This window comes from Leucoraja erinacea, chromosome 1 (assembly GCF_028641065.1).
Source record: "Leucoraja erinacea ecotype New England chromosome 1, Leri_hhj_1, whole genome shotgun sequence".
Classification (NCBI taxonomy): Eukaryota; Metazoa; Chordata; class Chondrichthyes; order Rajiformes; family Rajidae; genus Leucoraja; species Leucoraja erinaceus.
In genome coordinates, this window is record NC_073377.1 from 37475697 (window position 1) to 37499888 (window position 24192).

The window sequence follows — 24192 nt, forward strand, 5'->3', positions numbered from 1 at the left end:
TCCAAAGGTGATGGAAAGACTAGGTGCTGAGAGCTCTCTTACATCTGCATTGAGGCAATAAAACACGCCTGAGCAATTACAAACGCCTGTGAAGCCATGTTTCCCAAACATTATGGTGCCCTGAAATGGGGGGGGGGGGATACTATGTATAAACACAGCTGTAATTGTACATGGTGAAACCAAAATGTATAAAAATGGCCGTTAACTTTAACCACATGTGATTTTTTTTCTACTACTTATCTCAAATTGTGGAGTACAGAGGCAAATAAATAAATGATGGGTCTTTGTCCAAAACATTATGGAGGGCACTGTATGTACCTCCAGGAAAATGATTGCCCTATTTCCTACCTAAGCGCGAGTGCTGTGGCCTCATTTAAAGAGGTTTTCAAGATTGTATTCCTGCAATAACCCCCGATTCCTTAATCAGGACTGCGATTTTAAATCAGGGAAGCATGCTCTGGGATCATACTGAAATTTGCTATTATCTTTCTCTGAAAATCCATGAATACAAATCTTACCTCCTTAATTTGGTTTGGCTCCAAACAGGCAGGCAACAGCGACTCCAAAATATGCAATGCTAATAACTTGGTGCGTAAATTATGTATAAATGGAGCACCTGGGGAATAAAATTATTGTGCAAAGTTCATTACTGCTTATCAACACATTAAAGAAATCATGAATAATGCAGTAAATGAGAAATCACAGAATTATGAAAGTTTAAATTGTGTACTAATCTATCAAGAATAATGTGTAATATGGCACAAGCTTAAATTAAACCACTAAAGCAGAAAGTTACTCGGTGGGCTGTTAGGGCCCGTTGCTACGCAATAAATTCCTATGATTCAATGAACTCACACATACAAAATCAATTAATATTATATACCAGATCAAAAAATAGGTTTTAAAGAACATTTCACTACTTCCCTTAGAAAAAATGTTTTACCATTTTCGTGAAATATTCATTTCGTCTAATAAATGGAAGAATAAATGAGTATATGAACGATTTTCCTGTATTTGCAGCATTGCTTTAGAAACATTGATTTTTGGTGTACAAATAGAATAGCAACTTGTATTTATATGTTGTTTTTGAAAGCAAAATGTGACAAGGCATCTCTTCAGGGAATGATCAAACAAAACGATGAGCTACAAGGAGATATGGGCAGATACCCAGTTCAATGAATAGGTATATTCGAGGAGAGTTGATAGACGTATCGGAAGGGTATTTTTAAAGACGATAACAGCATAAGACATTCATACCAATATTGAAGCAATTACATTCTGAACAATTGAAAGGCAAGAACTAGGAGAGCATAATTCTTGGAACATTATTGGGCTGCAGGAAGGGTAGGAAAGCCACCTCCAACGTGACCCCACCACTCGCCACATCTTCCCATCTCCCCTCATGTTTGCCTTCTGCAAAGACCGCTCCCTCCGTAACTCCCTTGTCAATTCTTCCCTTCCCTCCCGTACCACTCCCTCCCCGGGCACTTTCCGTTGCAACCGCAAGAGATGCAACACTTGTCCCTTTACCTACCCCCTTGACTCCATTCAAGGACCCAAGCAGTCATTCCAGGTGTGACAGAGGTTCACCTGCATCTCCTCCAACCTCATCTATTGCATCCGCTGCTCTAGATGTCAGCTGATCTACATCAGTGAGACCAAGCGGCGGTTGGGCGATCGTTAAGCCGAACACCTCCGCTCGGTCCGCAATAACCAACATGACCTCCCAGTGGCTCAGCACTTCCTCCCCCTCCCATTCCCCATCCGACCTCTCTGTCTGTCCTGGGTCTCCTCCATGGCCAGAGCGAGCAACACCGGAAATTGGAGGAACAGCACCTCATATTCCGCTTGGAGATTCTGCATCCTGCGGCATGAACATTGAATTCTCCCAATTTTGTTAGCCCTTGCTGTCTCCTCCCCTTCCTCAGCCCTCGGGCTGTCTCCTCCCATCCCTCAGCCCTCTGGCTCCTCCTCCTCCTTTTTCCTTTCTTCTCCCTGCCACCCCCCATCAGTCTGAAGAAGGGTTTCGGCCCGAAACGTTGCCTATTTCCTTCGCTGCATAAATGCTGCTGCACCCGCTGAGTTTCTCCAGCATTTTTGTGTACCCAGGGTAGGAAAGGCCATGCAAGTATTTAAGGAAAATTATAATTTAATATTGTGGTAATAATGACTTAGGAACTATATGCCAGTGTGCATAAATCCGAAATGTTACCCATCCTTTTTCTCCAGTGATGCTGCTTAACCCACAGTGTCTATCTTCGGTATAAACTAGCACCTGCAGTTCCTTGTTTGTACTTGGGGTGATGATTGATTGGGACTGTATCAGAAAAGACTAAGATTGAATAAAATCTTGTTTAGTTTCAAACAACTGCTGAGGAGAGTGATGAACCCTGCGTCGAGGGAATAGAGCTTGCGATGCAATAGCATCTGTCTTCCCGATATTTTGTAGCATGAAATTTCTTCTCATTCAGAACTATACATCCAACAAAAAAAATTAGGTAGACACAAAAAGCTGGAGTAACAGGCAGCATCTCTAGCGAGAAGGAATGGGTGACGTTTCAGGTTGAGACCCTACTTCAGACTTCCCTTAGGGATAAGGGAAACAAGAGATATAGACAATGTGGAGAGATAAAGAACAACGAATGAAAGATATGCAAAAAAATAACGATGACAAAGGAAACAGGCCATTGTAAGCTGTTTGTAGGGAGTGGGCCTTAATCTCAAACACCATTACTGATTTCATCACTTCTGGCTGTCTGCCTTCCACAGCCTCCAACCTTATCGTTTCCCAGCTCCACAGGCTGTTTTTACCTTCTCCCCAAAATCCACAAACACAACTGCCCTGGCAGACCCATTGTTTTTGCCTGCTCCTGTCCCAGGGAAATGATTTCCACGTACCTCGACTCCATCCTATCCCTCTTGGTCCAATCTCTCTTGACCCATGTCCAAGATACCTCACATGCCCTTTAATGACTTCCACTTTCCTAGCCCCCACTCCCTCATCTTTAATATGGACGTTCAGTCACTACACCTTCATCCCCCACCAGATAGGCCTTAAAGCCCTCAGTTTCTTGCTCGACCGCAGAACCATCCAATTTCCCTCTACTAACACTACTACACGTAGTAGTAGTTGGTCCTCACCCTCAACAATTTCTCCTTTGATTCCTCCCACTCCTCCAAGTCCAAGGAGTAGCTATGGGCACCCGCATGGGCCCTAGCTATGCCTGCCTCTTTGTAGGGTACGTTGAACAATCCCTGTTCCAGGCGTACACTGGCCCTATACCCAAACTCTATCTCCATTACATTGATCACTGCATCGGTGCTACCTCCAGCACCCATCCAGAACTCATGGAATTCATCAACTTTACGACCAATTTTCATCCTGCACTGAAATGTACTTGGACCATTTCCGACACCCCACTCCCTTTTCTTGTTCACACAGTCTCCATCACAGGAAATAGACAAGTGACTGACATCTATTACAAACCCACTGACTCCCACAGCTATCTTGACTAAATTTCTTCCCACCCTGTTTCCTGTAGACTCTATCCCCTACTCCCAATTCCATCTACACCGCATCTGCACCCAAGATAAGGTGTTCCATACTAGAACATCCGTCCTCATTCTTTATGAATGTGGGTTCCCCTCTCCCATCATAGATGAGGCCCTCACTCGTATCGCCTTGGTACCCCGCAGCTCCGCCCTTGCTCCCCCTCCCCCTAGTCGCAACAGATACAGAGTCCCCCAAGTCTTTACCTTCCACCCCATCAGACGTCGCAACATCACATAATCCTCCAAAATTTCCACCACCTTCAACGGGATCCCACCACTAGCCACATTTTCCCATCTCCACCCCTTTCCGCCTTCCACAGAGACCGTTCCCTCCGCAACTCCCTGGTTAACATTCCTTCCAATCCAAACCACCCGTTCCTCAGGTACCTTCTCCTGCAACTGCAGAAGATGCAACACCTGTCACTATACCTCCTCCCTCGACTTTGCCCAGGGACCCTGACAGTCCTTACAGGTTCAGCAGAGGTTCACTTGCACCTCCTCCAACTTCATCAACTGTATCAGTTGTTCAAAATGTGGACATTGGTGAGACCAAACGCAGACTGGGCAATCGTTTTGTGGAACACCTTCACTCAGCCCGCGTTAACCAACCAGATCTCCCGGTTGCTGGACACTTTAATTCACCTTCCCAATCCTACACAGACTGTCCTCGGTCTCCTCTATTGTCAGAGTGAGGCTAAATGCAAATTGGAGGAACAACATCTCATATTTCGCTTGGGCAGCTTACAGCCCAGTGGTATGAATATTGAATTTTATTTCACTTCAAGTAGCCCCGGCATTCCCTCTTTCTCTCTATCCCTCCCCCACCCAAGCCACACTAGCTTCTCATTTTCACCCAACAAACAGCTTACAACGGCCTGATTCCTTTATCATCGTTACTTTTTTGCATATCTTTCATTCATTGTTCTTTATCTTTCCACATCACCGTCTATATCTCTCATTTCCCTTACCCCTAACCAGTCTGAAGGGTCTCGACCCGAAACATTACCCATTCCTTCTCTCCAGAGAAGCTGCCTGTACTGCTGAGTTACTCCAGTTTTTTGCTCCCCTCACCCTGAACACAGGATCCCCACAGTGTTGCATTCTCAGCCCCCTACTGTACTCCCTGTACACACATGACTGTGTGGCCCGCTTCAGCTCCAACTCCATCATCAAGTTAGCTAATGACACTGATCTCCGATAACGAAGAGAAGGCCTACCGGGAGGAGGTGGCTGATCTGGCATTCTGGTGTCAGAATAACAGCCTCCTCTTGAATGTCACAAAAACTAAGGAGCTGACTGTGGACTTTAGAAGGGCACAACATCCGAGGACGTACACGCCACTGGAGATAAATGGGACTACTGTGGATAGGGTGAGCTGCTTTAAATACCTGGGAGTCCACATCACAGAGGATCTGACATGGACAACACACACCGCCGCACTGGTGAGTAAGGCAAGGCAGCGCCTTTACCACCTCAGGCAGCTGAGGAAATTCAGTCTCTCTGAGGATCCTTCAGTGCTTCTACTCTGGGACTGTAGAAAGCATCTTGTCCAGCAACATCACATCCAGGACCTATACTTCAGGAGGTGCAGATCCAGAGCGAGCAACATTATGGGGGACCCCTACCATCCCAGCAAGGGACTGTTCCAGCTGCTACGGTCAGGTAAACGCCTCCCCCATCATGCTGTGAAAACACAGAGCATGAGACGGAGTTTCTTGCCACAGGCCATTAAGACTGTAAACTCTTATCTCACCAGGGACTAATTTACTGTTGTGTTGTGTCGTTTGTAAAAAAATGTTTTCTAACAAGTAAATACTGATTTTACTTCGGAGTCACGTGAGTGATTCCGTGAAGATCCCAGCCCAGTGCGCAGGTGCGGCATTATCGCACAGCTGTGCAACGCGGCCAGCGGGAGTCGGCAGCTCCCGCATCCAAGGACGTGAGGTAAGTACTTACCTTAATCGGGCCTTGTGGTTTTTTGCTCCAGGGGGAGCAAAGTAGAGAGGAAGCGGCCCCCGTTCGACTCCAGCGAAGGAGCCGACAGTGGAGGGGGAAAGGCGCTAACGGGACCGCACAGGCTGTGGACCGCTGCAGGGAGCTGCGCTGATGCCGGTCCGCTGAACAGCTGTTTGGTGAACAGCAGCGGACCGGCGGGAAATTTAAAAACCCGACCGGCAGCCCTGCAGACTCCTGACAAGGAGAATCGCCGCCCGGGAACCGCTACAATGCCGCCTGAAAAACGGCAGGCAGCCTCTACATACAGGTAAGACAAAAATCTTACCAATTTAACAGGTTCTACAGGAGCCAACTTCCTCCAAAACTGGAACAGGCTGGAGACAGCAAAAATAAGTATGTCTGTCTCCCCAAGCCAGAGGAGGTCATGGAGTTCAAAACCTCCAGGGAAAAAGGGGCACTGGCTGAATGCCAAGGGAGCTGACACTCCTACCCCAGTGCTATTGCACTAGCCATCTCCCTTGACGAGGGATTGATGCAACAGCGGAGTTTGAGCTATGCCTCCTCCAATTTATAGCACACCCTTTTGCTCCCTCTTTTGAGGCTAGCTAAGGAGGCCAGGGCTGGGCTGGCTTAAACGCTGGGCAGGCGGACGAGAACAGCAGTATGCCAGGGGAGCAGGATCAGGAAGAGCTACTGGGTGTCGTGGGCCACTACATGGCTCCTCCACGCGACCATCTTCCCAACAAAGCCCTGCAGGAGCAGGCCTTTCTAGAGGCAAATCCGCAGGCAGCTGGGTCAGCAGACTCGCAGACTAGAGCTAAAAGCAGCGAATTCTGAAGCTCCTTTTTTTTTTTGTTTATTTTATTAGAAGTTAATACAGCACAAAACAGTACAGTGGCACCTAATTTTAGGTGCCAACTATGTAATACCGTAATCCATTCTATGTACAACCTCTAGTTTTATGTTATAAGAAAGAAGTAAGCCGAACAAGAAAAAGAAAGCAATAGAAAGGGGAAAAAGTGGAAAAATAGATGGTAGAGAGTAGAAAAACGTGAAGTGTGTATATAAAAAATAAAAAAAAGGAAGAGAGAAAGAGGAAAGTAGAAATAGAAGAGAAGGCCCCTTAAAAGAGAATTTTTCAAATCTGTATTCGGAGATGTAGCTCTATCCGCGTCATGAACTGAAATCGGCAATCCTTACGGCACCGCTGCATCACATGATTCCAAAAAGTCGATGAAAGGAGACCAACTCTTTAAGAATTGGTCATATTTATCTATTAGTCGGAGTCTCATTTCTTCAAGGCGTGCTATGTCCATCATATTCCTAATCCACATTTTAACAGTTGGTGTGGTTGTATTTTTCCAAAATTTAAGTATCAATTTCTTTCCAATTATTAACCCATAATTAAAAAAAACATTTTGATCTTTATTTAAATTGGTATCTTCTCCTATTATTCCAAATATAATCCATTCCGTTTTGGGTTCTATTCTCGACTTGAAAATCTTTGTAAATATATCAAATATATCACTCCAAAATTTATTCAACTTTGTACATCCAACAAATGAGTGTGTTATATTAGCGTTTTGAAACAAACATTTATCGCATCTGGGAGAGACGTTTGGATAAAATTTATTCAACCTCGTTTTTGAATAATATAGTCTATGTAATAATTTGAATTGAATTAAATTATGTCTTGCATTAATAGAACAGTTATGTGTATTCATCAAATATTTTTCCCATCTATCCTTCGAGATCTTTGTCATTAGCTCTTGTTCCCAATCTTCCCTTAATGCTTCTGTTGAGGGTGATTCTCTATTTAATATATTATTATAAAAGTATGATATTAATTTTTGTGAATCAGCCTTGATATTCATTGCTTCTTCTAAAGGATCTAAAAATATAGTTTGAAATCTATGTGTATGTTTCTTCATAAAGTCACATACCTGAATATATTTAAAATATTGATTATCCTTCAATTTAAATTTTAATTTTAATTGTTGAAATGATAACAGTTTGCCCACTTCATACATGTCCCCTACTTTCCTAATCCCCAGTCTATCCCATTGTTGATATGTGTTGTCGATGAGAGAAGGTTTGAATGCGGGGTTGTTCAATAGTGGGGTTAGTACTGATAAATTATTTAATTTCAAGGATGCTTTTATTTGTTTCCAAATTCTTATTATATTGTGAATAATTGGGTTCTTCTTATATATTATACTATTCAATTTTATCGGTGAGAGCAGGATCGTTCCTATATCGTGCGGATAGCACTCCTCTTTCTCCATTCTTATCCACTCCAACTGCTAACAGAGGGTCAAGATGTTACCGCCTTTGCTCGTTTTCCACGGATCATACTCACCTGGCAGGCGAGACGCCATGATCACCAAGGTGGTTCTCCCAGGATGAGACTATTCCGTTGCACTACCAGGGTGCTGACGCCTAAGATGTTCCCAAATTTGGTATACTAGACTGAACAATGGTGCATATAAAACCTGCCCGCAACCCCAAATATACGGGGCTATGCAAACCGCTGCTGCGGGAAGAGAGGCAGCTAAACCTGTGCACCTCATAAGGGCAGGCCATGGAACGAGCAGGACATCGCATCCAACACCCAGCTGGCAGCACCCCTCGGCATCCACCAGCAATATCAAACAAGGACTGGTGAAAGCCTGGCGACCGCTTCACATTACCCCCAAAGTTCTTTTTAGACAGGGGCCCAGAGCGGAGCCGTGGGAAAATGCGCCGCCCCACCGACAGCACCAGCATACCAGCAAACTAGGCCTTCATGAAAAAACAATAAACATGGAGGTAGGTAGTCTGGTTCCTCCCAGTTTATACTAAATAAGGGTGTTCTACTAACTGCGGGGGGGGGGGGGGGGGGGGGGGGGGGGGCATTTACACTTGTTGATAAAGCATGGGATGCTGTCACAAATAACCAAAATATACTCAACAGTATTAGTGGATAAAAACGAATTCAAATTGGGCATATTACCGCCAGTTCAGCAATGCGCCCAAAGGGCATTTTCTCCCTCTAAGAGAAGTGAGAAGGTCAAGCTGAACTAGAAGGCTCATTACTAAACGGATCATGGGAGTAAACATGAACCATTGGAATTTGTTCGAATATATTCACCAAAACTACAAAAGATAGTGAATGTAGCATCATCATTGATCTAATATCACTAAATAATCTGTTGAGTATATACACTTTAAGATGGAGACGGGTTTTCTCACTGCCAGACATCTGATCTCCAAAGGATACCTATGGGGAACATTGATATGGAAGATGCTAACTATCTTATACCCATACACTAGGATCATTATAGATACCTAAAAAAATTTTACCTGGATAATGGATATCCCGGTTAGGGCAACTATGGGAGCATAGAGCATTCCCTATGGTCTAACCTCAGGCCTAAACATTATAAATATTACAAAAATGGCCATGAAAATATTAAGAAACAAGCATAATAATCATGGCATATATTGGATGATATCCTCATATTAGGGGAAACAAAGGAATTAGCTGTGGCAGCAGTTCTAGCTACGAAACAGCTCCCTAAAGCTCTGAGGTTTATCCCACGCCCAGATAAACCAGAATTGAAGCGTTAACTACCATGGATTATCTGGGTTTCAATAATAATTCCGTCCATATGACTGTTACTTTGCCAAGGTACTTGGGTCACTATAATCAAATCATGAATGTACCCACTGAAGCTATATCACAATTACAGTGGTGGGCAGACATATATTTGGCATAGTTTTCAGCCCTATTATCATCACCAATCCCAACTTGGTTATTAAAAACCGATGCCAGTACTTTAGGCTGGGGAGCAACTAAACTCCATATCCAGCACAGGTAACAGATGGACCAATTCACAAACATCGTTACTACACATACCGGGCATCAACTACTTGGGATTGGTGATCGCCTATTGGGCTAAAAAGCATTTGCATTTCAAATGCAGCACGTACATATGTGGTTACGGATTGATAATACTATGGTGGTGGCTTATATCAACCATATGGGGAGCATAATAATCGTTATTGTGCAACAAATTGGTCAAACAAATCTGGCATTGGTGTGTCAAAAGACATTTTAACTATCAGCTGCCTATGTCCTAGGAAGCTAGAACACAGTGGGAGACACCATGTCACGGGGTAAAATTTATGATAACATTGAATAGATGTCAAACCCAAGATATCTGCTAAAGGTATTAAGCAGTTTGAAAGCCAGATATCAATTTGGTTGCACAAGACGGAATCACCAGTAACCTATGTATGTGACTTAGGAACCAGATTAGAGGCAGCAGCGATAGATGCCTACACGCTGGAAGGGGGAATTTCTGCTTTGCCTTCCTCCCTTCTGCCTCATCAGACGGGCACTTCGCAGTACAGATGGGACCTGTCTCCGAGATATTGAACGTGCCCGACCGGCCTACACAGCCATGGTTCCCAGTTCATCACGACACGGTGGGCGAGTCACCTATGGATTTCCCTAGTGGACCATGGTTGCTGACTCAACCCAGTATCAGGCACAAGCCACCCATGCCAGAAAAACATCAAACTCCTGGATGCAGGTTTTGAATAGACCTTACCAGGGACTGGGATTATCCAAAGGAACCATTACCACCATGTCGGCATCCCTGCGAACAGTCACCAAAAGCTAACATGGGTAAAATACTGCCACGACGCAGGGACAACAAACTATTCAACCACTGACGTATTGGAGTTCCTGGAACATCTACACCATGACTAAAAGGTGAGTTACAGTGCCGTAAATACAGCATGGAGCGCCTTATCTGCTTATCTAAAACAGCATGACAGCAGAGCATGGGATCCCATCCACTGAAGGTAAACCTATCAAGGGCAACTATAATAACAAGCCCCAAAAACCCAGGTATACCCATGTATGGGATATTGGTGTGATATTGACATATCTCAGAGAATGGCACCAGCCAGATCCCTCAGCTTGCTCAATCTATGTTAAAAACGCTCATGCTTATGGCTCTCGTACACGCTCACAGAGTCCAGTCACTCCATAAAACTAGACTGGATAACATGGTGATTACCCCAGACGCATCACGTTCATATTCTAGGTCTGGTAAAAATCTAACTCGCAGGTATATGGGACTAGGCGAGATTATGAGTTCGGCACGGACTAGTGGGGTCGAGATCGCCTGTGTTTTCCGTGCTGTAATCGTTATATGGCTATATAGACCAGGAACGCCCTATTCACTGGTGGGATTCCGGGCCTACCCACCAGAGTCCAGGTTGAGTGTGGTGACCCATCTACTACAATATATAGACACAACCCACAATCTTAGAGGGAGAGGAAAGCCTATGGGTCAACCACAGAAACCCCAAGACGGGGTACGAGCCAAACCACTCCAAGGTGGCTCAAAAAGGTACTGAAAGCTGCCGGAATAGATAATAATACATTTTAATCCCATTCCACTAGGGCAGCATTGATATCAGCGGCTGAACGAATGGACATCCCGGTTGACCACATTCTCAATACGGCAGAATGATCAAGGGAACGACGTTCAGAACATTTTTTATTATAAACCGTTGATAAACCTGATTTAATTGCAGAAAGAATATTACAAACTGCAATATTAATTTAAGCTCAGGGGAGCTCTTTATGTTGTTATTGTTAACAAATACCTTTCTGTTTCTTGTGAAAGCAGATCCACTGGTTGATTACGATAACACTTCCTCCCTCAAAAACTTCGGCAGTGAGTGAAATAAAAACTGTTACACGGTTTGAAATCACAGACCTTTGAAGTCTTCACGGAATCACTCACGTGACTCCGAAGTAAAATAGTAAGATTAAACGAGTACTTACCAGTATGAAGTTTGATCTGTATTTTATGAGGAATTACGGTGAGGTATTACGTGCCCGCCGCTCCCACCCTCAATGTATAGATCAAACTAATAAACTGATGTCTCATGATCTTTACTATCTTACTTCAAATATTGTGTCTATCCTGTGATTTCACACCGCTGCTTCGAAGTATGCCGCACATGCGCACTGGGCTGGGATCTTCACGTAATACCTCACCGTAACTCCTCATAAAATACAGATCAAACTTCATACTGGTAAGTACTCGTTTAATCTTACTATTCTGTTCTATTATGTTCTGTAGTTTTTGCACAATCCGCAGGCATTGCCACTTTCATTTCACTGCACATCTTGTATGTTTATGTGACAAATAAAGTTGAGTTGACTTGACTTGTGTCTATCTTCGGTTTAAACCAGCATCCGCAGTTCCTTCTTACACAAAACAAATTAGGAAGACTGTGGATGGGTCAAAAGAAGTTCCTCCCGCATTTTGTGTCTACCTTGTGGCAAGACCGAGTTGGATGCACTAGTCTGCATGTAAAAAACGATGAACATTTTTGTACAGCTTGTATTTAGAGATGCAGCATGGAAACAGGTCTTTCGGACAACCAAGACCATGCCGACCACCGATTCATACTATTTTGATGTTATCACATTTTCTCATCCAATCCCTACCCACTCAGGACCATTTACAGAGGGCAATTAACTTACAAACTCACGTCTTTGGGATGTGGGAGGAAACCCACGTGTTCAAAGAGAGAACATGCAAACTCCACACAGGCATCACCCGAGGTCAGGATTGAACCAGTTTCTGGCGCTGTGAGGCAGCGGCTCAACCAGTGGTGCCAGTATGCATCCTTAAGAACACTAGAAGGAACTATTAAGCCATAAGATTGGAGTACACTGTAGAGTAATTCTCTAGCAACAATGGATGGAGTAAAACCAAGCAAGGAATCTATCTAGCTGGATGGTAGCAGAACACTTGAGAAGGATGGCATGGTCAACTGTGTCAAAGGTTGAAGGTTGAGAAGGAAAACATGGAATGGATTACCTTTGTCACAATTAATTGCTAAGATGCTGATTACAATGTTAACTCAGAGATGGCTTTAGTAGGATTACAAAAATCAAATTGAAGAAATTCAAAGATGTTCTGGAATTATATACCAGAATCAGGGTGATAGTTTCCAAGATTAAAACCATGATACAATTATTTGGATAATGTCACCATCTCACCTGATGTATTCATCCCTGAAGCTATCAATACAATTGGGTCAATCCATTTCACAGAAACCATATTGTTCTGCAGGCTTCTGAAGGAGATAACACGACGCAAAAAAACAAGGAAGTCTCCCAACTGAATTTCTACAATTCTTCTGTTATTGATGAAATCTATACAGAAGAGAGAAAACATGAGGATGTTAACAGGTTAAGGTAAATTTGGGATGATTAAGTTTGTAACTATCTAATAAATGTATTTTAAAGTTCACATAAGAAAAAAATATCCTGGCTTAATTATGAAAGTATTGGCTTTATGCAATATGGACCTAATACAAATATTGATCCAAATACTAATAGGCATTAACAAACCATAAAAGTCTGTTTTAAGTCCACAGAATTAGTATTTTACGATATAGAAATAATGGCTTTCATTTTATAGGATTTCATATTGATATGTTGAGGCCAAGACATACTCTTGAAGTCGAGTTCAAAGAACTGTGATTTACCACCACTCTGAAGGAGGGGATTCCAGACAGTTGCAATGTTAGTTTAGTTTCGAGATACAGCGTGGAAACAGGCCCTTCGGCCCACCAAGTCCTCTCCGAGCAGCAAGCCCTGCACACTAACGCTATCCTGCACACACTGGGGACAATTTTACAATTTTACCAAACCAGTTAACCTACAAACCTGTACGTCTTTAGAGTGCGGGAGGAAACCGGAGATCCCAGAGAAAACCCATGCAGGTCACGTGGAGAACGTACAAACTCAGAACAGATAGCACCCGTAGTTAGGATCGAACCCGGGTCTCTGGTGCTGTAAGGCAGCAACTTCATGAGATGAATTTCTATCATGGCAAACTGTATTAATGAATTGCTCTGCACAAATAAATATTACACTATGTTCCTCCATTCGTCCTCATGTAGATGAACACAAAGTTCTGATATCAAGAGTGTACTCTCCCCAGGTTAAATTGAGTGTATATCATATTCTAAAGCTATTTCTTTAATGAAGCGCCACAGGCCTTCAAAGAACCACAACATTTTCCAGAGTTGTCCACAGTTCCAAATGTAATTTACCATTATATTATATTTAAAAAACTCTTTGTAAGTCTGTTCACAGGAAAATCATTAAAGGTGAAATTGTTATAAATGACAGACAGATGTTTCTGTGCTCAACCTTTCTTTTCGGTGCTTCTATAACAGAGCAGCCAATGCCATCGAATCAATAGGTGGACACAAAATGCTGGAGTAACTCATCGTAACAGGCAGCATCTCTGGAGAGAAGAAATTCCTTCTCTTCAGAGATGCCGCCTGTCCCGCTGAGTTCCTCCAGCATTTTCTGTCTACCTTTGATTTAAACCAGCATCTGCAGTTCTTTCCTACTCCCATGAATCAATTGTGGAATTTATGTTGTATCCACATAAAAATAATTTGCTGATCTTATTTAATTTGCTTTGTGTTAATAGTGGTTTAAAATTAATTCAAACTTCAGAAAAAAAATGGTGTAGTTGCCATTCCGCTTTATGCATATGCAGGTTAACTAGTCCACTCGAAGAATCAGCCCAACATGTGTCGACAATGTTGAGGTGCTATTCTTCAAATTTACATTTGCCTGGTTGCCACAGATAGGTCATTGCGGAATTCAGATGGAGAATTAAAGTGACTGGAGAGGCATTTAGACAGACCTATGAGCAGGCAAGGAATGCAGGGATATAGACCAGTTGTAGGCTGACGTGCAGTTTAAATTGGCATAGGTGTGGACCACATACATTGTGAACTGAGCAGCCTGTTTCTGTGCTGCAATGTTCTATTTTCTATGAAACAAGCAGCTGAGAGCAATTACCGAGGACTGGACTCAAAGTGATTGCCTAATCTGGATTTGCTTTCTTCAATGTAGAGGAGTCCACATTGTAAATAAGGAATGCAGCATCCTAGATTTAAATGAGTACAAATGGATTATTTTGTTTTGCCTGGAAGGACTGTATGGGTACCAGGATGGTGGGAAAGGGACAGGTTAAAAAAGCAAATGTTTCTTAAAATATTGCTGGGTGAAGTCAACAGGCCAAGCAACATCTGTGGAGGAAAAAGGTGTTTGTCCTGATGCAGGTCTAGACCCAAAACATCACGTACGCAGTTGTATCTCTTGCTGTTTCATGGAAAAGTGACATAAGAACAGGATGGCAGGTTGGGCCTAACCTTTTTGCTATGGTGCATCAGAATAAAAAGGGGCCAAATCATGTTACCTGTGGTTGGCAATCTAGTCTTTTTGATTTATGAAATGCCAAAGTTAGGGTCAGAACATATGTTCAGTCCAAAATTTGCTTGATGCGGGACTTCAAATGGACTCCACTGGTTGGCCCAATCCTACTCATATTCCTCAGCCTGAGGAAATCACTCCTTGATCAGAATCTAACATGTAATTTCCCCAATGCTCTATCTATTGTACTGGAGTATAACTAACTTGTTTTTATGCACACTATATAATTGATCTGTTTGGACAGCATGCAAAACAAAGCTTTTCATTGTACCTCGGTAAACATGACAATAATGAACCTAAACCTAAAATGGTTCAGACAATAGAGAAGTAAATGTTTCTTAAAATATTGCTGGAAGAACTCAGGGCCAAGCATCATCTGTGGAGGCAAAAAGATATGGGGCCTGATGCAGGATCTAGACCCAAAATATCAACATACACCTGTTGCCACCACAGATTGTGCTTGACCTGCTGAGTTTTTCTAGAATTGTGTTTTGTTCCAGATTCCAACACCTGCCATCTCTTTTGTCTTTGTTTAAAAAAATATATTATTTAACTTTACTGTTTCTAGGTTGATCATAAATGCTGTGCTTCTCAACTTTTTTTTATTAAAGTTTATAAAGTTTTACTTTATTTTTAATTCTTAAAATGTAACTGAATGTCAGAAATATTAAAAAAATAAAATTAATGGAAGTTTTACAGAAGGTAAAACTTCACTCTCAGGTTTAATTTGTTTTGTGCTTCTGCAGCACTCAGTCCCGTTATTGTCCGTCAAGGAATTATTTGATTTACACACATTCTAACACACATTTTCACTGTACATCCATTAGGGCACTTGTCCTGGATTTAGAAATCTACTTCCTATAATATTATGCCACACTCCAGTTAAAAAATACAAGGCATCGAAATATTCATGATGTATTTAACCAGCCATTATAAAGCTTGAAATTTCACTTAAAAGGTTTTACTCTAAAAGTATACAATTCTTTTGTAAATCACAAGTACCTGCATAAACAGAAAATGCAGTAAATATTTAGCAGATTGGGCAGCATCTGTGAAAACAAAATTGAGAGCTCGGGTTGATGAACGTTTGTTCTAAATTTTCTGATGATGGCTATTTACCAGATAATTTAAATGTACTTCTCTTTCCACAAATGCTGCCTGACCTGCTGAATATTTCCAGCATACTTTCTAATATTAGTAGTATTTTTCCCTTGCCTCAGGAAAAGTGGTACTTAAACTTAAATGTTTTAGATAACACTATTAGTCCTGAACATCTTTCTTTAAGGCTGTGGGGTGGTATTGGAGGTAAACCTCAAGATGCTGCCAGTTTACCACCAAGCCTAGGAATGGAGCATAACTTTTGCAATCAGGACAAAGAAGAACTTAGGTAGACACTAAATGCTGGAGTAACTCAGCGGGTGAGGCAACATCTATGGAGAGAATGAATTGCCGATGTTTCAGATCAATACCCTTCTCAGACTGATGTCAGGAGGGGGTAGGACAAAGAAAGAAAGAGAGCGGAGACAGTGGGACTAGTGGGAGGACTGGGAATGGGGAGGGGAAGGAGAGAGAGAGCAAGGGCTACTTGAAGTTAGAGAAGTCAACGTTCATACCGCTGGGGTGTAAACTACCCAAGCAAAATATGAGGGGCTGTTCCTCACTCTGAAAATGGAGGAGGCCCAGGACAGAAAGGTCAGATTGGGAATGGGAGGGGGAGTTGAAGTGCTGTGCCACAGGGAGATCAGCTTGGTTAAGACGGACTTCAATTTAAGAGGAACGTGAAAATTTGAAATAGCAGCAAAAGATATTATGCAAGCCAGAAACTGCTTCAGGCAGTTGCTGATGTTGACTTCATCAAGATTCATCCGACTGCTTCAGGTTCTAGGCTGCAAAGAAAACAATAAACTACAACAAAACAGAGTATATAATTTCCATCAGCAATGAAAATATAGGATGCACATTAACAGGTTCGATAGAATGCAGTTGGTGAGTGTGATTGGTGATAATGTTAAAGAAAACAAGCTGTTCAACCTGCACAAGGCTTCATAAGCAGGGACATGGTCTTAGATGATGCCATGACAGAATCATGATTTGAATATGAGAATGAAGCACCTCAAATCTCACTAGAGGTCATAAATGATTAGAGCAGAATTAGGCCATTCGATCCGTGGTCTACTACGCCATGCAATCATGCCTGATCGATCTCTCCCTCCTAACCCCATTCCCATGCCCTCTCCCAGTAACCCCTACTACCCGTACTGATTAAGAATCTATCCATCTCTGCCTTTAAAATATTAATTGACAGCTCTCAATTTTGAACATGCTCATGCAAATCATGTTAACTGCTTCTTAAATTGAACACATTATAGTTTTCAATTCATTTGTTGCCCATATCTGGTTGTTCTTAAAAACATCATACACATAACTGTCTTTACATCAAACCCACGGAATCAGAAAGAATAAGTTGTATTTCATAACACTACTTGGCCAAACCTATATTTTGGTAGAGTTGTCGGCAACAGTGGTGATCTTGGATTTTTCTCACTTAGTGAGACTCATGGAAAACTTTACCAGCTACAATTCTAGAGGCACCATATTCAGTCTTGCAGAGTTTCTTGCATAAACAATGCAGAGTTTCTACAGCACATTAAGAAAAAGCCAAATGATAATTGGTCATGCAGAGTTAACCATTCAATTCTAATACGACTTTATCTCAACCCTACTGATCACATTATAATTCCTTGATATAACTGTTTAACAAAAAAATATTACCATTGCTAAATTATGATTGTGGCTAAAAACACCAAATATAAACTGTGCATTCAAATTCAAAATGTACAACTTTCAGTCAATTAGAAAGAAATGTTGCAATATCATTAACTTTTTTAACAATATTTTAGTAGTGCCCGTAAAACCACATCATTATTGCCCAGGAGGAAACAGCACTATTGTCACAAAGGTTCAATATCATCATTACTTATGTTCAAAGAATTTTGAAGAAATCATTAAAATTTTATTTCTTATAAGTTAACTTTATTTAAAAATAATTAACAGGAGCTCTCAGCTATTTCGGAATAGAACAATCACAATCCATATCTTGGTTCTCAGGGCACCTCGTTTTGTTATACATCAGCGAATTGCTTTCTTCCATCCACTCTGTAGCATCAGTCTTTCAGCTGAAAAAGTTGAATTTTATGCTATTTTCAATCCGCCTTCCTCCTGCTGAGTCTGGAATGAATTGTTCCCTTCAATGGATCTCTCAAATAAGCAAAACCTTATTGTTTTATAGTCTTAAATCCTGTCTAAGCTGTTTTTCAGTCAAGCCTTACATACCAGGAGCCTATTGATAGGGAGAAAGTTAGTACACTTACACACAATAAAAAAAATAACGACGGTAAAGTGGCATGAAATACCAAATATTCCACATACGTATTAATCCGAATCAGAATAACATCTTCATTTGACAATTAATACAATTTAGCTAAACGTTTTCATGCCATTGACCTATTAATGCTACAGACATTAATGCTACAGACATTATCTCTTAGCAGTACCAAGCAATACATACAACTCCCATCAAATAACAAAATGTATCACTAATTTTTGTTACTAGCCAGCAGGCAGTTGAGGTTAGCAAATAAACCTCGGGGATCTGACACAATGCCGCCAGTAGACTAAAGCAGACATTCTGCAAAAGATCCTTTAATAGAACAGTCCAAGGTCTGTTCCACTAGGTGGTGCCCGGAATGGATCTTATAAAGTGGTCCAATTGTAGTATTTTTCCAAGATATGATCTAAAAAAGTAACGTTGAAAGACTCAGTTGATTAGTTACTTTGTCTCAATGATGCTTTACTCTAAATCAAAACCAAACACATCTCAATAGGCCTTACAATATTAAGATCTAATGACATTGATAAAGTAGCTTTAAGAGTATTTTCACTTATGTTTCCATTCCCACCTTTACTTTCCGATCTGGTGCTGGATCCGCAGCCATGTGGTTCTTTACATTCCTCTCCAGTTATTTCACATTCTGCATTTCCGCACATCGCATGTAAAAAATTTTGCAGCTGGCAGCACAATACGTCCATTGGTGCTTGAACTACTTCTGGGCACAAAGTGTCTGCATAGGAACTGTCAGTAAAGCAGAAAATGAATTAAAATGTGAGCTTTATTTTTAGAACATGTTACAGACTAAATTTAATTTTGCAACATTTCCAGTTCATACAGCATCTGTATTCTAGGACCAAGACTGACTAAGCATCCATCACCAGTAGTAACTCATCTGAAGCTGACAGGAGCAGCGTACTAAATAGATTTATTAAGCAGCGTTTGGCAGCCAAAGTGACCACCCCTAGTGTTGTATACAAGGAACATAAACACCAACAGGGCAGCCTATTGAGAGCAGCCATGTGGGAAGAAGGTGGGTTTTGCGGTGATGTGCTTTGTTGAGGACAAGTGCTGAGACTTTTGCTCATGAGGCTTTTTAGTGAGGAAGCTTAGCAGAGGGCAAGGTCTGTTTTTTTTTGTGTAGCTCCTTCTTGGTCTTAGTGCAGTAGAGATGGCAGTTAGAGCCCAGGTATGCTCTTCCTGCAGAATGTGGGAAGTTAGGGAGACTTCCAGAGGACCATATCCATGGGAAGTGTATCCAACTGCAACTAGATGAGAACTGTGGCCTGGATGACTAGGATCGTATGGGAGATTAAGAATTTAGAGCATCATAGACAGAAGTTACAATGAGGTGATCGCAGACAGTAGATGGGTGACCACAAGGAAAGGGAATAGTCAGAGAGTGCATAATCTCCAATGATCATTCTCCTCTAAAAAACAAGAATGCTTGTGTTGATACTGTTAGGAAGGGTCAGGATGGCGGTGGCGAGCATTCAGAGGTGAACAGCAACAGCAATCAGGTCTGTGGAACCAGACCTGCCTCGTAAAGAAACAAATACAAGAAATAAAAGTGTTTACTTTACTATTGCAATTAAACCTCAACAGGCCACGAAATCTGAAAGTAGATTGTGCACCATAATCAAAATTATGTGGATAAGTGTGAGGTTATCCACTTTGGAGGCAAGAATGGGAAGGCAGATTATTATCTGAATGGTGTTTGGTTAGGAAAAGGGGAAGTACGAGACCTGGGTGTCCAAGTGCATCAGTCACTGAAAGTAAGCATACATGCACAACAGGCAGTGAAGAAAGGTAATGTTGAGTTGAGTATAGGAACAAAGAGGTCCTTCTGCACTTGTACAGGACCCTGGTAGGACCACCCTGGAGTATTGTGTGCAGTTTTGGTCTCCTAATTTGAGGAAGGACATTCTTGCTATGGAGGGAGTGCAGCATAGGTTCGCGAGGTTAATTCCAGGGATGGCAGGACTGTTATATGATGAAAGAATGGAGCGACTGGGCTTATATGCACTGGAATTTGGAAGTATGAGAAGGGATCTTATAGAAACATATAAAATTATTATAGGATTGGACATGCTAGATGCAGGAAACATGTTCCCGATGTTGGGGGAGTCCAGAACCAGGGGCCACAGTTTAAGAAAAAAGGGGTAGGCCATTTTGAACTGAGATATTGAAAAACTTTTTCATATGGTCTGAAAGAGTTATGAATTTGTGGAATTCTCTGCCTCAGAAGGCAGTGGTGGCCGATTCACTGGATGCATTCGAAAGAGAGTTAGATAGAGCTCTTAGGGCTAGCGGAATCAAGGGGTATGGGGAGAAGGCAGGATCGGGGTACTGATTGTGGATGATCAGCCATGATCACATTGAATGGCGGTGCTGGCTCGAAGGGCCGAATGGCCTGCTGCTGCACCTATTGTCTATGTATCTAAATGCTAATGCATGTAGCAGCAATGGCTATAGTGTAATATTGCAATTAATGGAATATCTGCAAACTCAGTCTTTTCATAAACCTTCAAGTTTCAGTGGAATGTATGTGTTACTAATGGCCCTGTCCCACGGTATGAGTTCATTCCAAGAGCTCTCCCGAGTTTAAAAAAAATCAAACTCGTGGTAAGCATGGAGAATGAACGTAGCGGGTACTTCGGAGCTCGGGGACGTTTCTTAGAGGCTCATAACGCTAACGGCATGTACTCGGGAAGACTCGCCAACGGCAGGTAAGCTCGGGAAGACTCGTGAAGATTTTTCAACATGTTGAAAAATGTCCACGAGAGCCCCGAGTACCGATGAGCGGCCATTACCGTAAATCTCCGAGTTCGAATCGGGGCAAACTCGGGAGAGCTCTTGGAATGAACTCGTACCGTGGCATAGGGCCATTACCTTGCAGTGATTGCCAAAATCTGCAGAAGCCTAGCACCAGCCAGTTTTAATGCCACATTTAGCTGGGAATGGCCAGACACTGAGGCCATCAACCACCGCTGGTTCACAAGCAGGCAGGAGTTTGTCAGCTTGGATAGGGCATCGAGAAGACCACTGTGGATTACTACTGTTATGTCAGTAGGCTGGTATCGTATGTTTAAGGCAAATATGGTAGCCAATAATAGATGCTGCTGGGCTCCTGCAACAACAGACACACTAATTAATAATTCAAAAAAACGAAGGAAAAAACATTTGAAATCATTAAATAGCATCAAGGCTGAAGATAAATTTTCATCAGTCCTAAATAAATGTATTAACTTCTAAAAAATTTAAAATATAATTTGCAAGTGTGATTTAAGAAACGTGTTTAAGTAAAAACTTTAACTAACAACATGTTTTAATGAGTAGGACACAAAATGCTGGAGTAACTGACAGGCAGCATCTCTGGAGAGAACGAATGGGTAACGTTTTGGGTCGAGACCCTTCTTCAGACTGACCTTTTAATGACTTTAATAAAATATATTTTAATGACAGTCAATAGTTAATTGGTGCAGGGATTAATAGGTGGTGAGTAGATTAGTTTGATATCTATTGTTGAGGGGTGTGAGAGGAAGGCAATTGTCAGGGGGATAATTCTTGTGACGGAGGGACAATAGTGGTAGAAATTCCGGGAAAGGGGATGTAAAAGAGGAAACACTGAAGGGACAGCAAGGGGTTTTGGAGGAAGACTGTGGTGGTATTGAAACCTGCGGTGGAACTGCTGGCTTGGGGGATGGGAGGAGCGGAGTGGCCAACTTGTAGTGGGGCCATGTTGGAGAGGAACAATAGTAGGAAGAATAAAACAGCCTTGGATGGAAACCATGTTGGGACTGTATCACTTACTTGTGGTTATATGGAATAAGTACTAGTCTTCCAAATATCAATTGAAGCTTGTGGATTATAAAAATGTAGCAGGATTTCCAAGTGCACTAACTATGCCTTTCATTGCTTTTTTCCACCCACTGCTGATTTTTTTTAAGAGATGGTTTGGGAAGGGGGGAGGGATAGTAGGGTAGTGTTTGAAGCGAAATTGGTTCAAGATATTTTTGCGAATCATGACTCGAGGTAAAGTTATTTAAATATATGAAATCATTAATTATCTCCAAATTTATTAACCTGAGAGCTCGTTTCCAGTTGCAAGTCCTTTTTCCAGAGCAGAAACCAGATGCTGATAGAGCTTATGTGCCGCAGTCTGAAGTTCCTGCTGTGTACTTCCACAGGCAGCATGTGTTACATCCTAAAGGCAGAAGAAAGAATGCTCAAAGAGAGTAATAGTTATATCATTAGGTAACAATCAAAAAGGTCCATACCAAATCAATTATATATTTCAAGTAAGGAACTTGCGTGGTGCCATTTATGGGGTATGAATAATATATAGCTATAATTTAATTTCACACATACAAGGCTAAAATAGTTATATATAAACCATGCATTTGTCACTTTCCTCTTGTGTAGCAATAGGATTTTTCTTAACCTGATAGTGTTGGAGTTTTCCACAATTCCGCTTGATGTTTGCTGTTCCTAAATCAAAGCAACCAGTAAGAAATTGTAGCTGCACTGTTGATAGAAGACCAGTTGATTTTAATGGTACTTCAGAGGTGTCCATAGAAAAGTCACTTTTACCCTCCATTTCAGAAAGAAAAGATGAAATCTGACAAAGTGCTTCAAGACGAAGCTGTAAACAACAAAGGCAAGATTTGACATTGAAATTAAGCAGGGAGATAAATTACTCGATAACATTAGGATGTTAGTTAAGAGCACATATGAATTCAATAATGAACCTCTTCACTGGCTCCAATTTACCAGCATAGTATTTGGCCTTTTGATTAAAAATGATACGAAGATATCAAGATCTTGAAACTGGCACAAAGCTTAAGGTATATCAGACCGAAGAGATTTCTGTTCTCCAGAATATACCACAAGACACTAGAGGGGGCATAGCTAATGCTGTTCCTGCAAGATCCTCAAAACACATCGGCAGGAGCAGCAAACTAATATTGCATCCTATTCTTGTCTAACACCCCAACATCAAGGCTCTAATAATACTCTGGATATTCTCTAAACTACCTTAAAACAATGCAGTTTCCTTAATGACTCCTGGTAGAGTCAGCAGTGAGAAACAGTAAATAACTTTCACAGAACTAGCAGAGTTATGAAACACTGAAGTTCTTTCTGTTACAATTTAGTGAAATATTACTGATTAGTAACTGTAACGATATAGTGAATCGAAGTTAATTATAGGTTACTAGAATGATTATATTTACAGAATTAACCTAACAACTTGGAATTTTGAAGACAAAAAACAAACTGTTGGAGGAATAGCAGATCAGACAGCATCTGAGGAAGGAAATGGACCAATGGTGTAACATCTATTTAGTCATATTTAGTCATATGCATTTGTAGTACCTGTAGGTCTTAATCCCTGACAACTGCATTATTATATGATGCACTTATTTTACGAAACAAATTAGCATTCTTACCTCTGCTCTTTTTTGCTGATGACCCATTGCTATGATAACCACCTTGGGGTCAGCCTCCTTGCCAGTTTCTCGTTCTACCAGATTTGAGGATCGAGTAAGATTCCCACACAGGAATTGAAAGATATCATTCACCAAAGGCACCAACGTCGATGCCTGAACATTGTCTGGTGGGTTAATGCACTTTTGTAGCAGGTGCCAAGCATCTTTCACAATGCTACGTGAACACAGTGGGGTTCCTGATGAAATATAAACAGGTTATTCCAATAGATTGGATTTAAATGTAAAAATATTCTAATTTAATCCATGTATAACAGAGGTGTGTTTCTATTTTATGAACCTTGTAGAATCTTTCTAAAATAATTCTCATTATACTGATACAACAAAGGACACAAAGTGCTGGAGTAACTGAGAGGATCGGGCAGCATCTCTAGAGAACATGGATAGGTGACATTTCTGGCCAGGGCCCTTCTTCGATTGTCAGTCTGAAGAAGGCTCCCATTCCAAAACAGGTCTAAACAAGTCTTGACCCG

The 24192-nt window shown here is 41.6% G+C and overlaps 1 protein-coding gene across 1 annotated transcript in view; it reads right to left on the reverse strand.

Moving 5' to 3' along the window:
• Positions 1 to 24192, reverse strand: part of LOC129695814 (probable E3 ubiquitin-protein ligase HERC1) — a 291266-nt gene that overhangs the window by 138287 nt on the left and 128787 nt on the right. The window contains 7 exon segments of the mRNA XM_055633161.1: positions 519 to 616; positions 12584 to 12739; positions 18784 to 18956; positions 21105 to 21342; positions 22299 to 22419; positions 22657 to 22857; positions 23663 to 23898. Of these exon segments, the coding sequence (XP_055489136.1) occupies positions 519 to 616; positions 12584 to 12739; positions 18784 to 18956; positions 21105 to 21342; positions 22299 to 22419; positions 22657 to 22857; positions 23663 to 23898 (1223 nt within the window).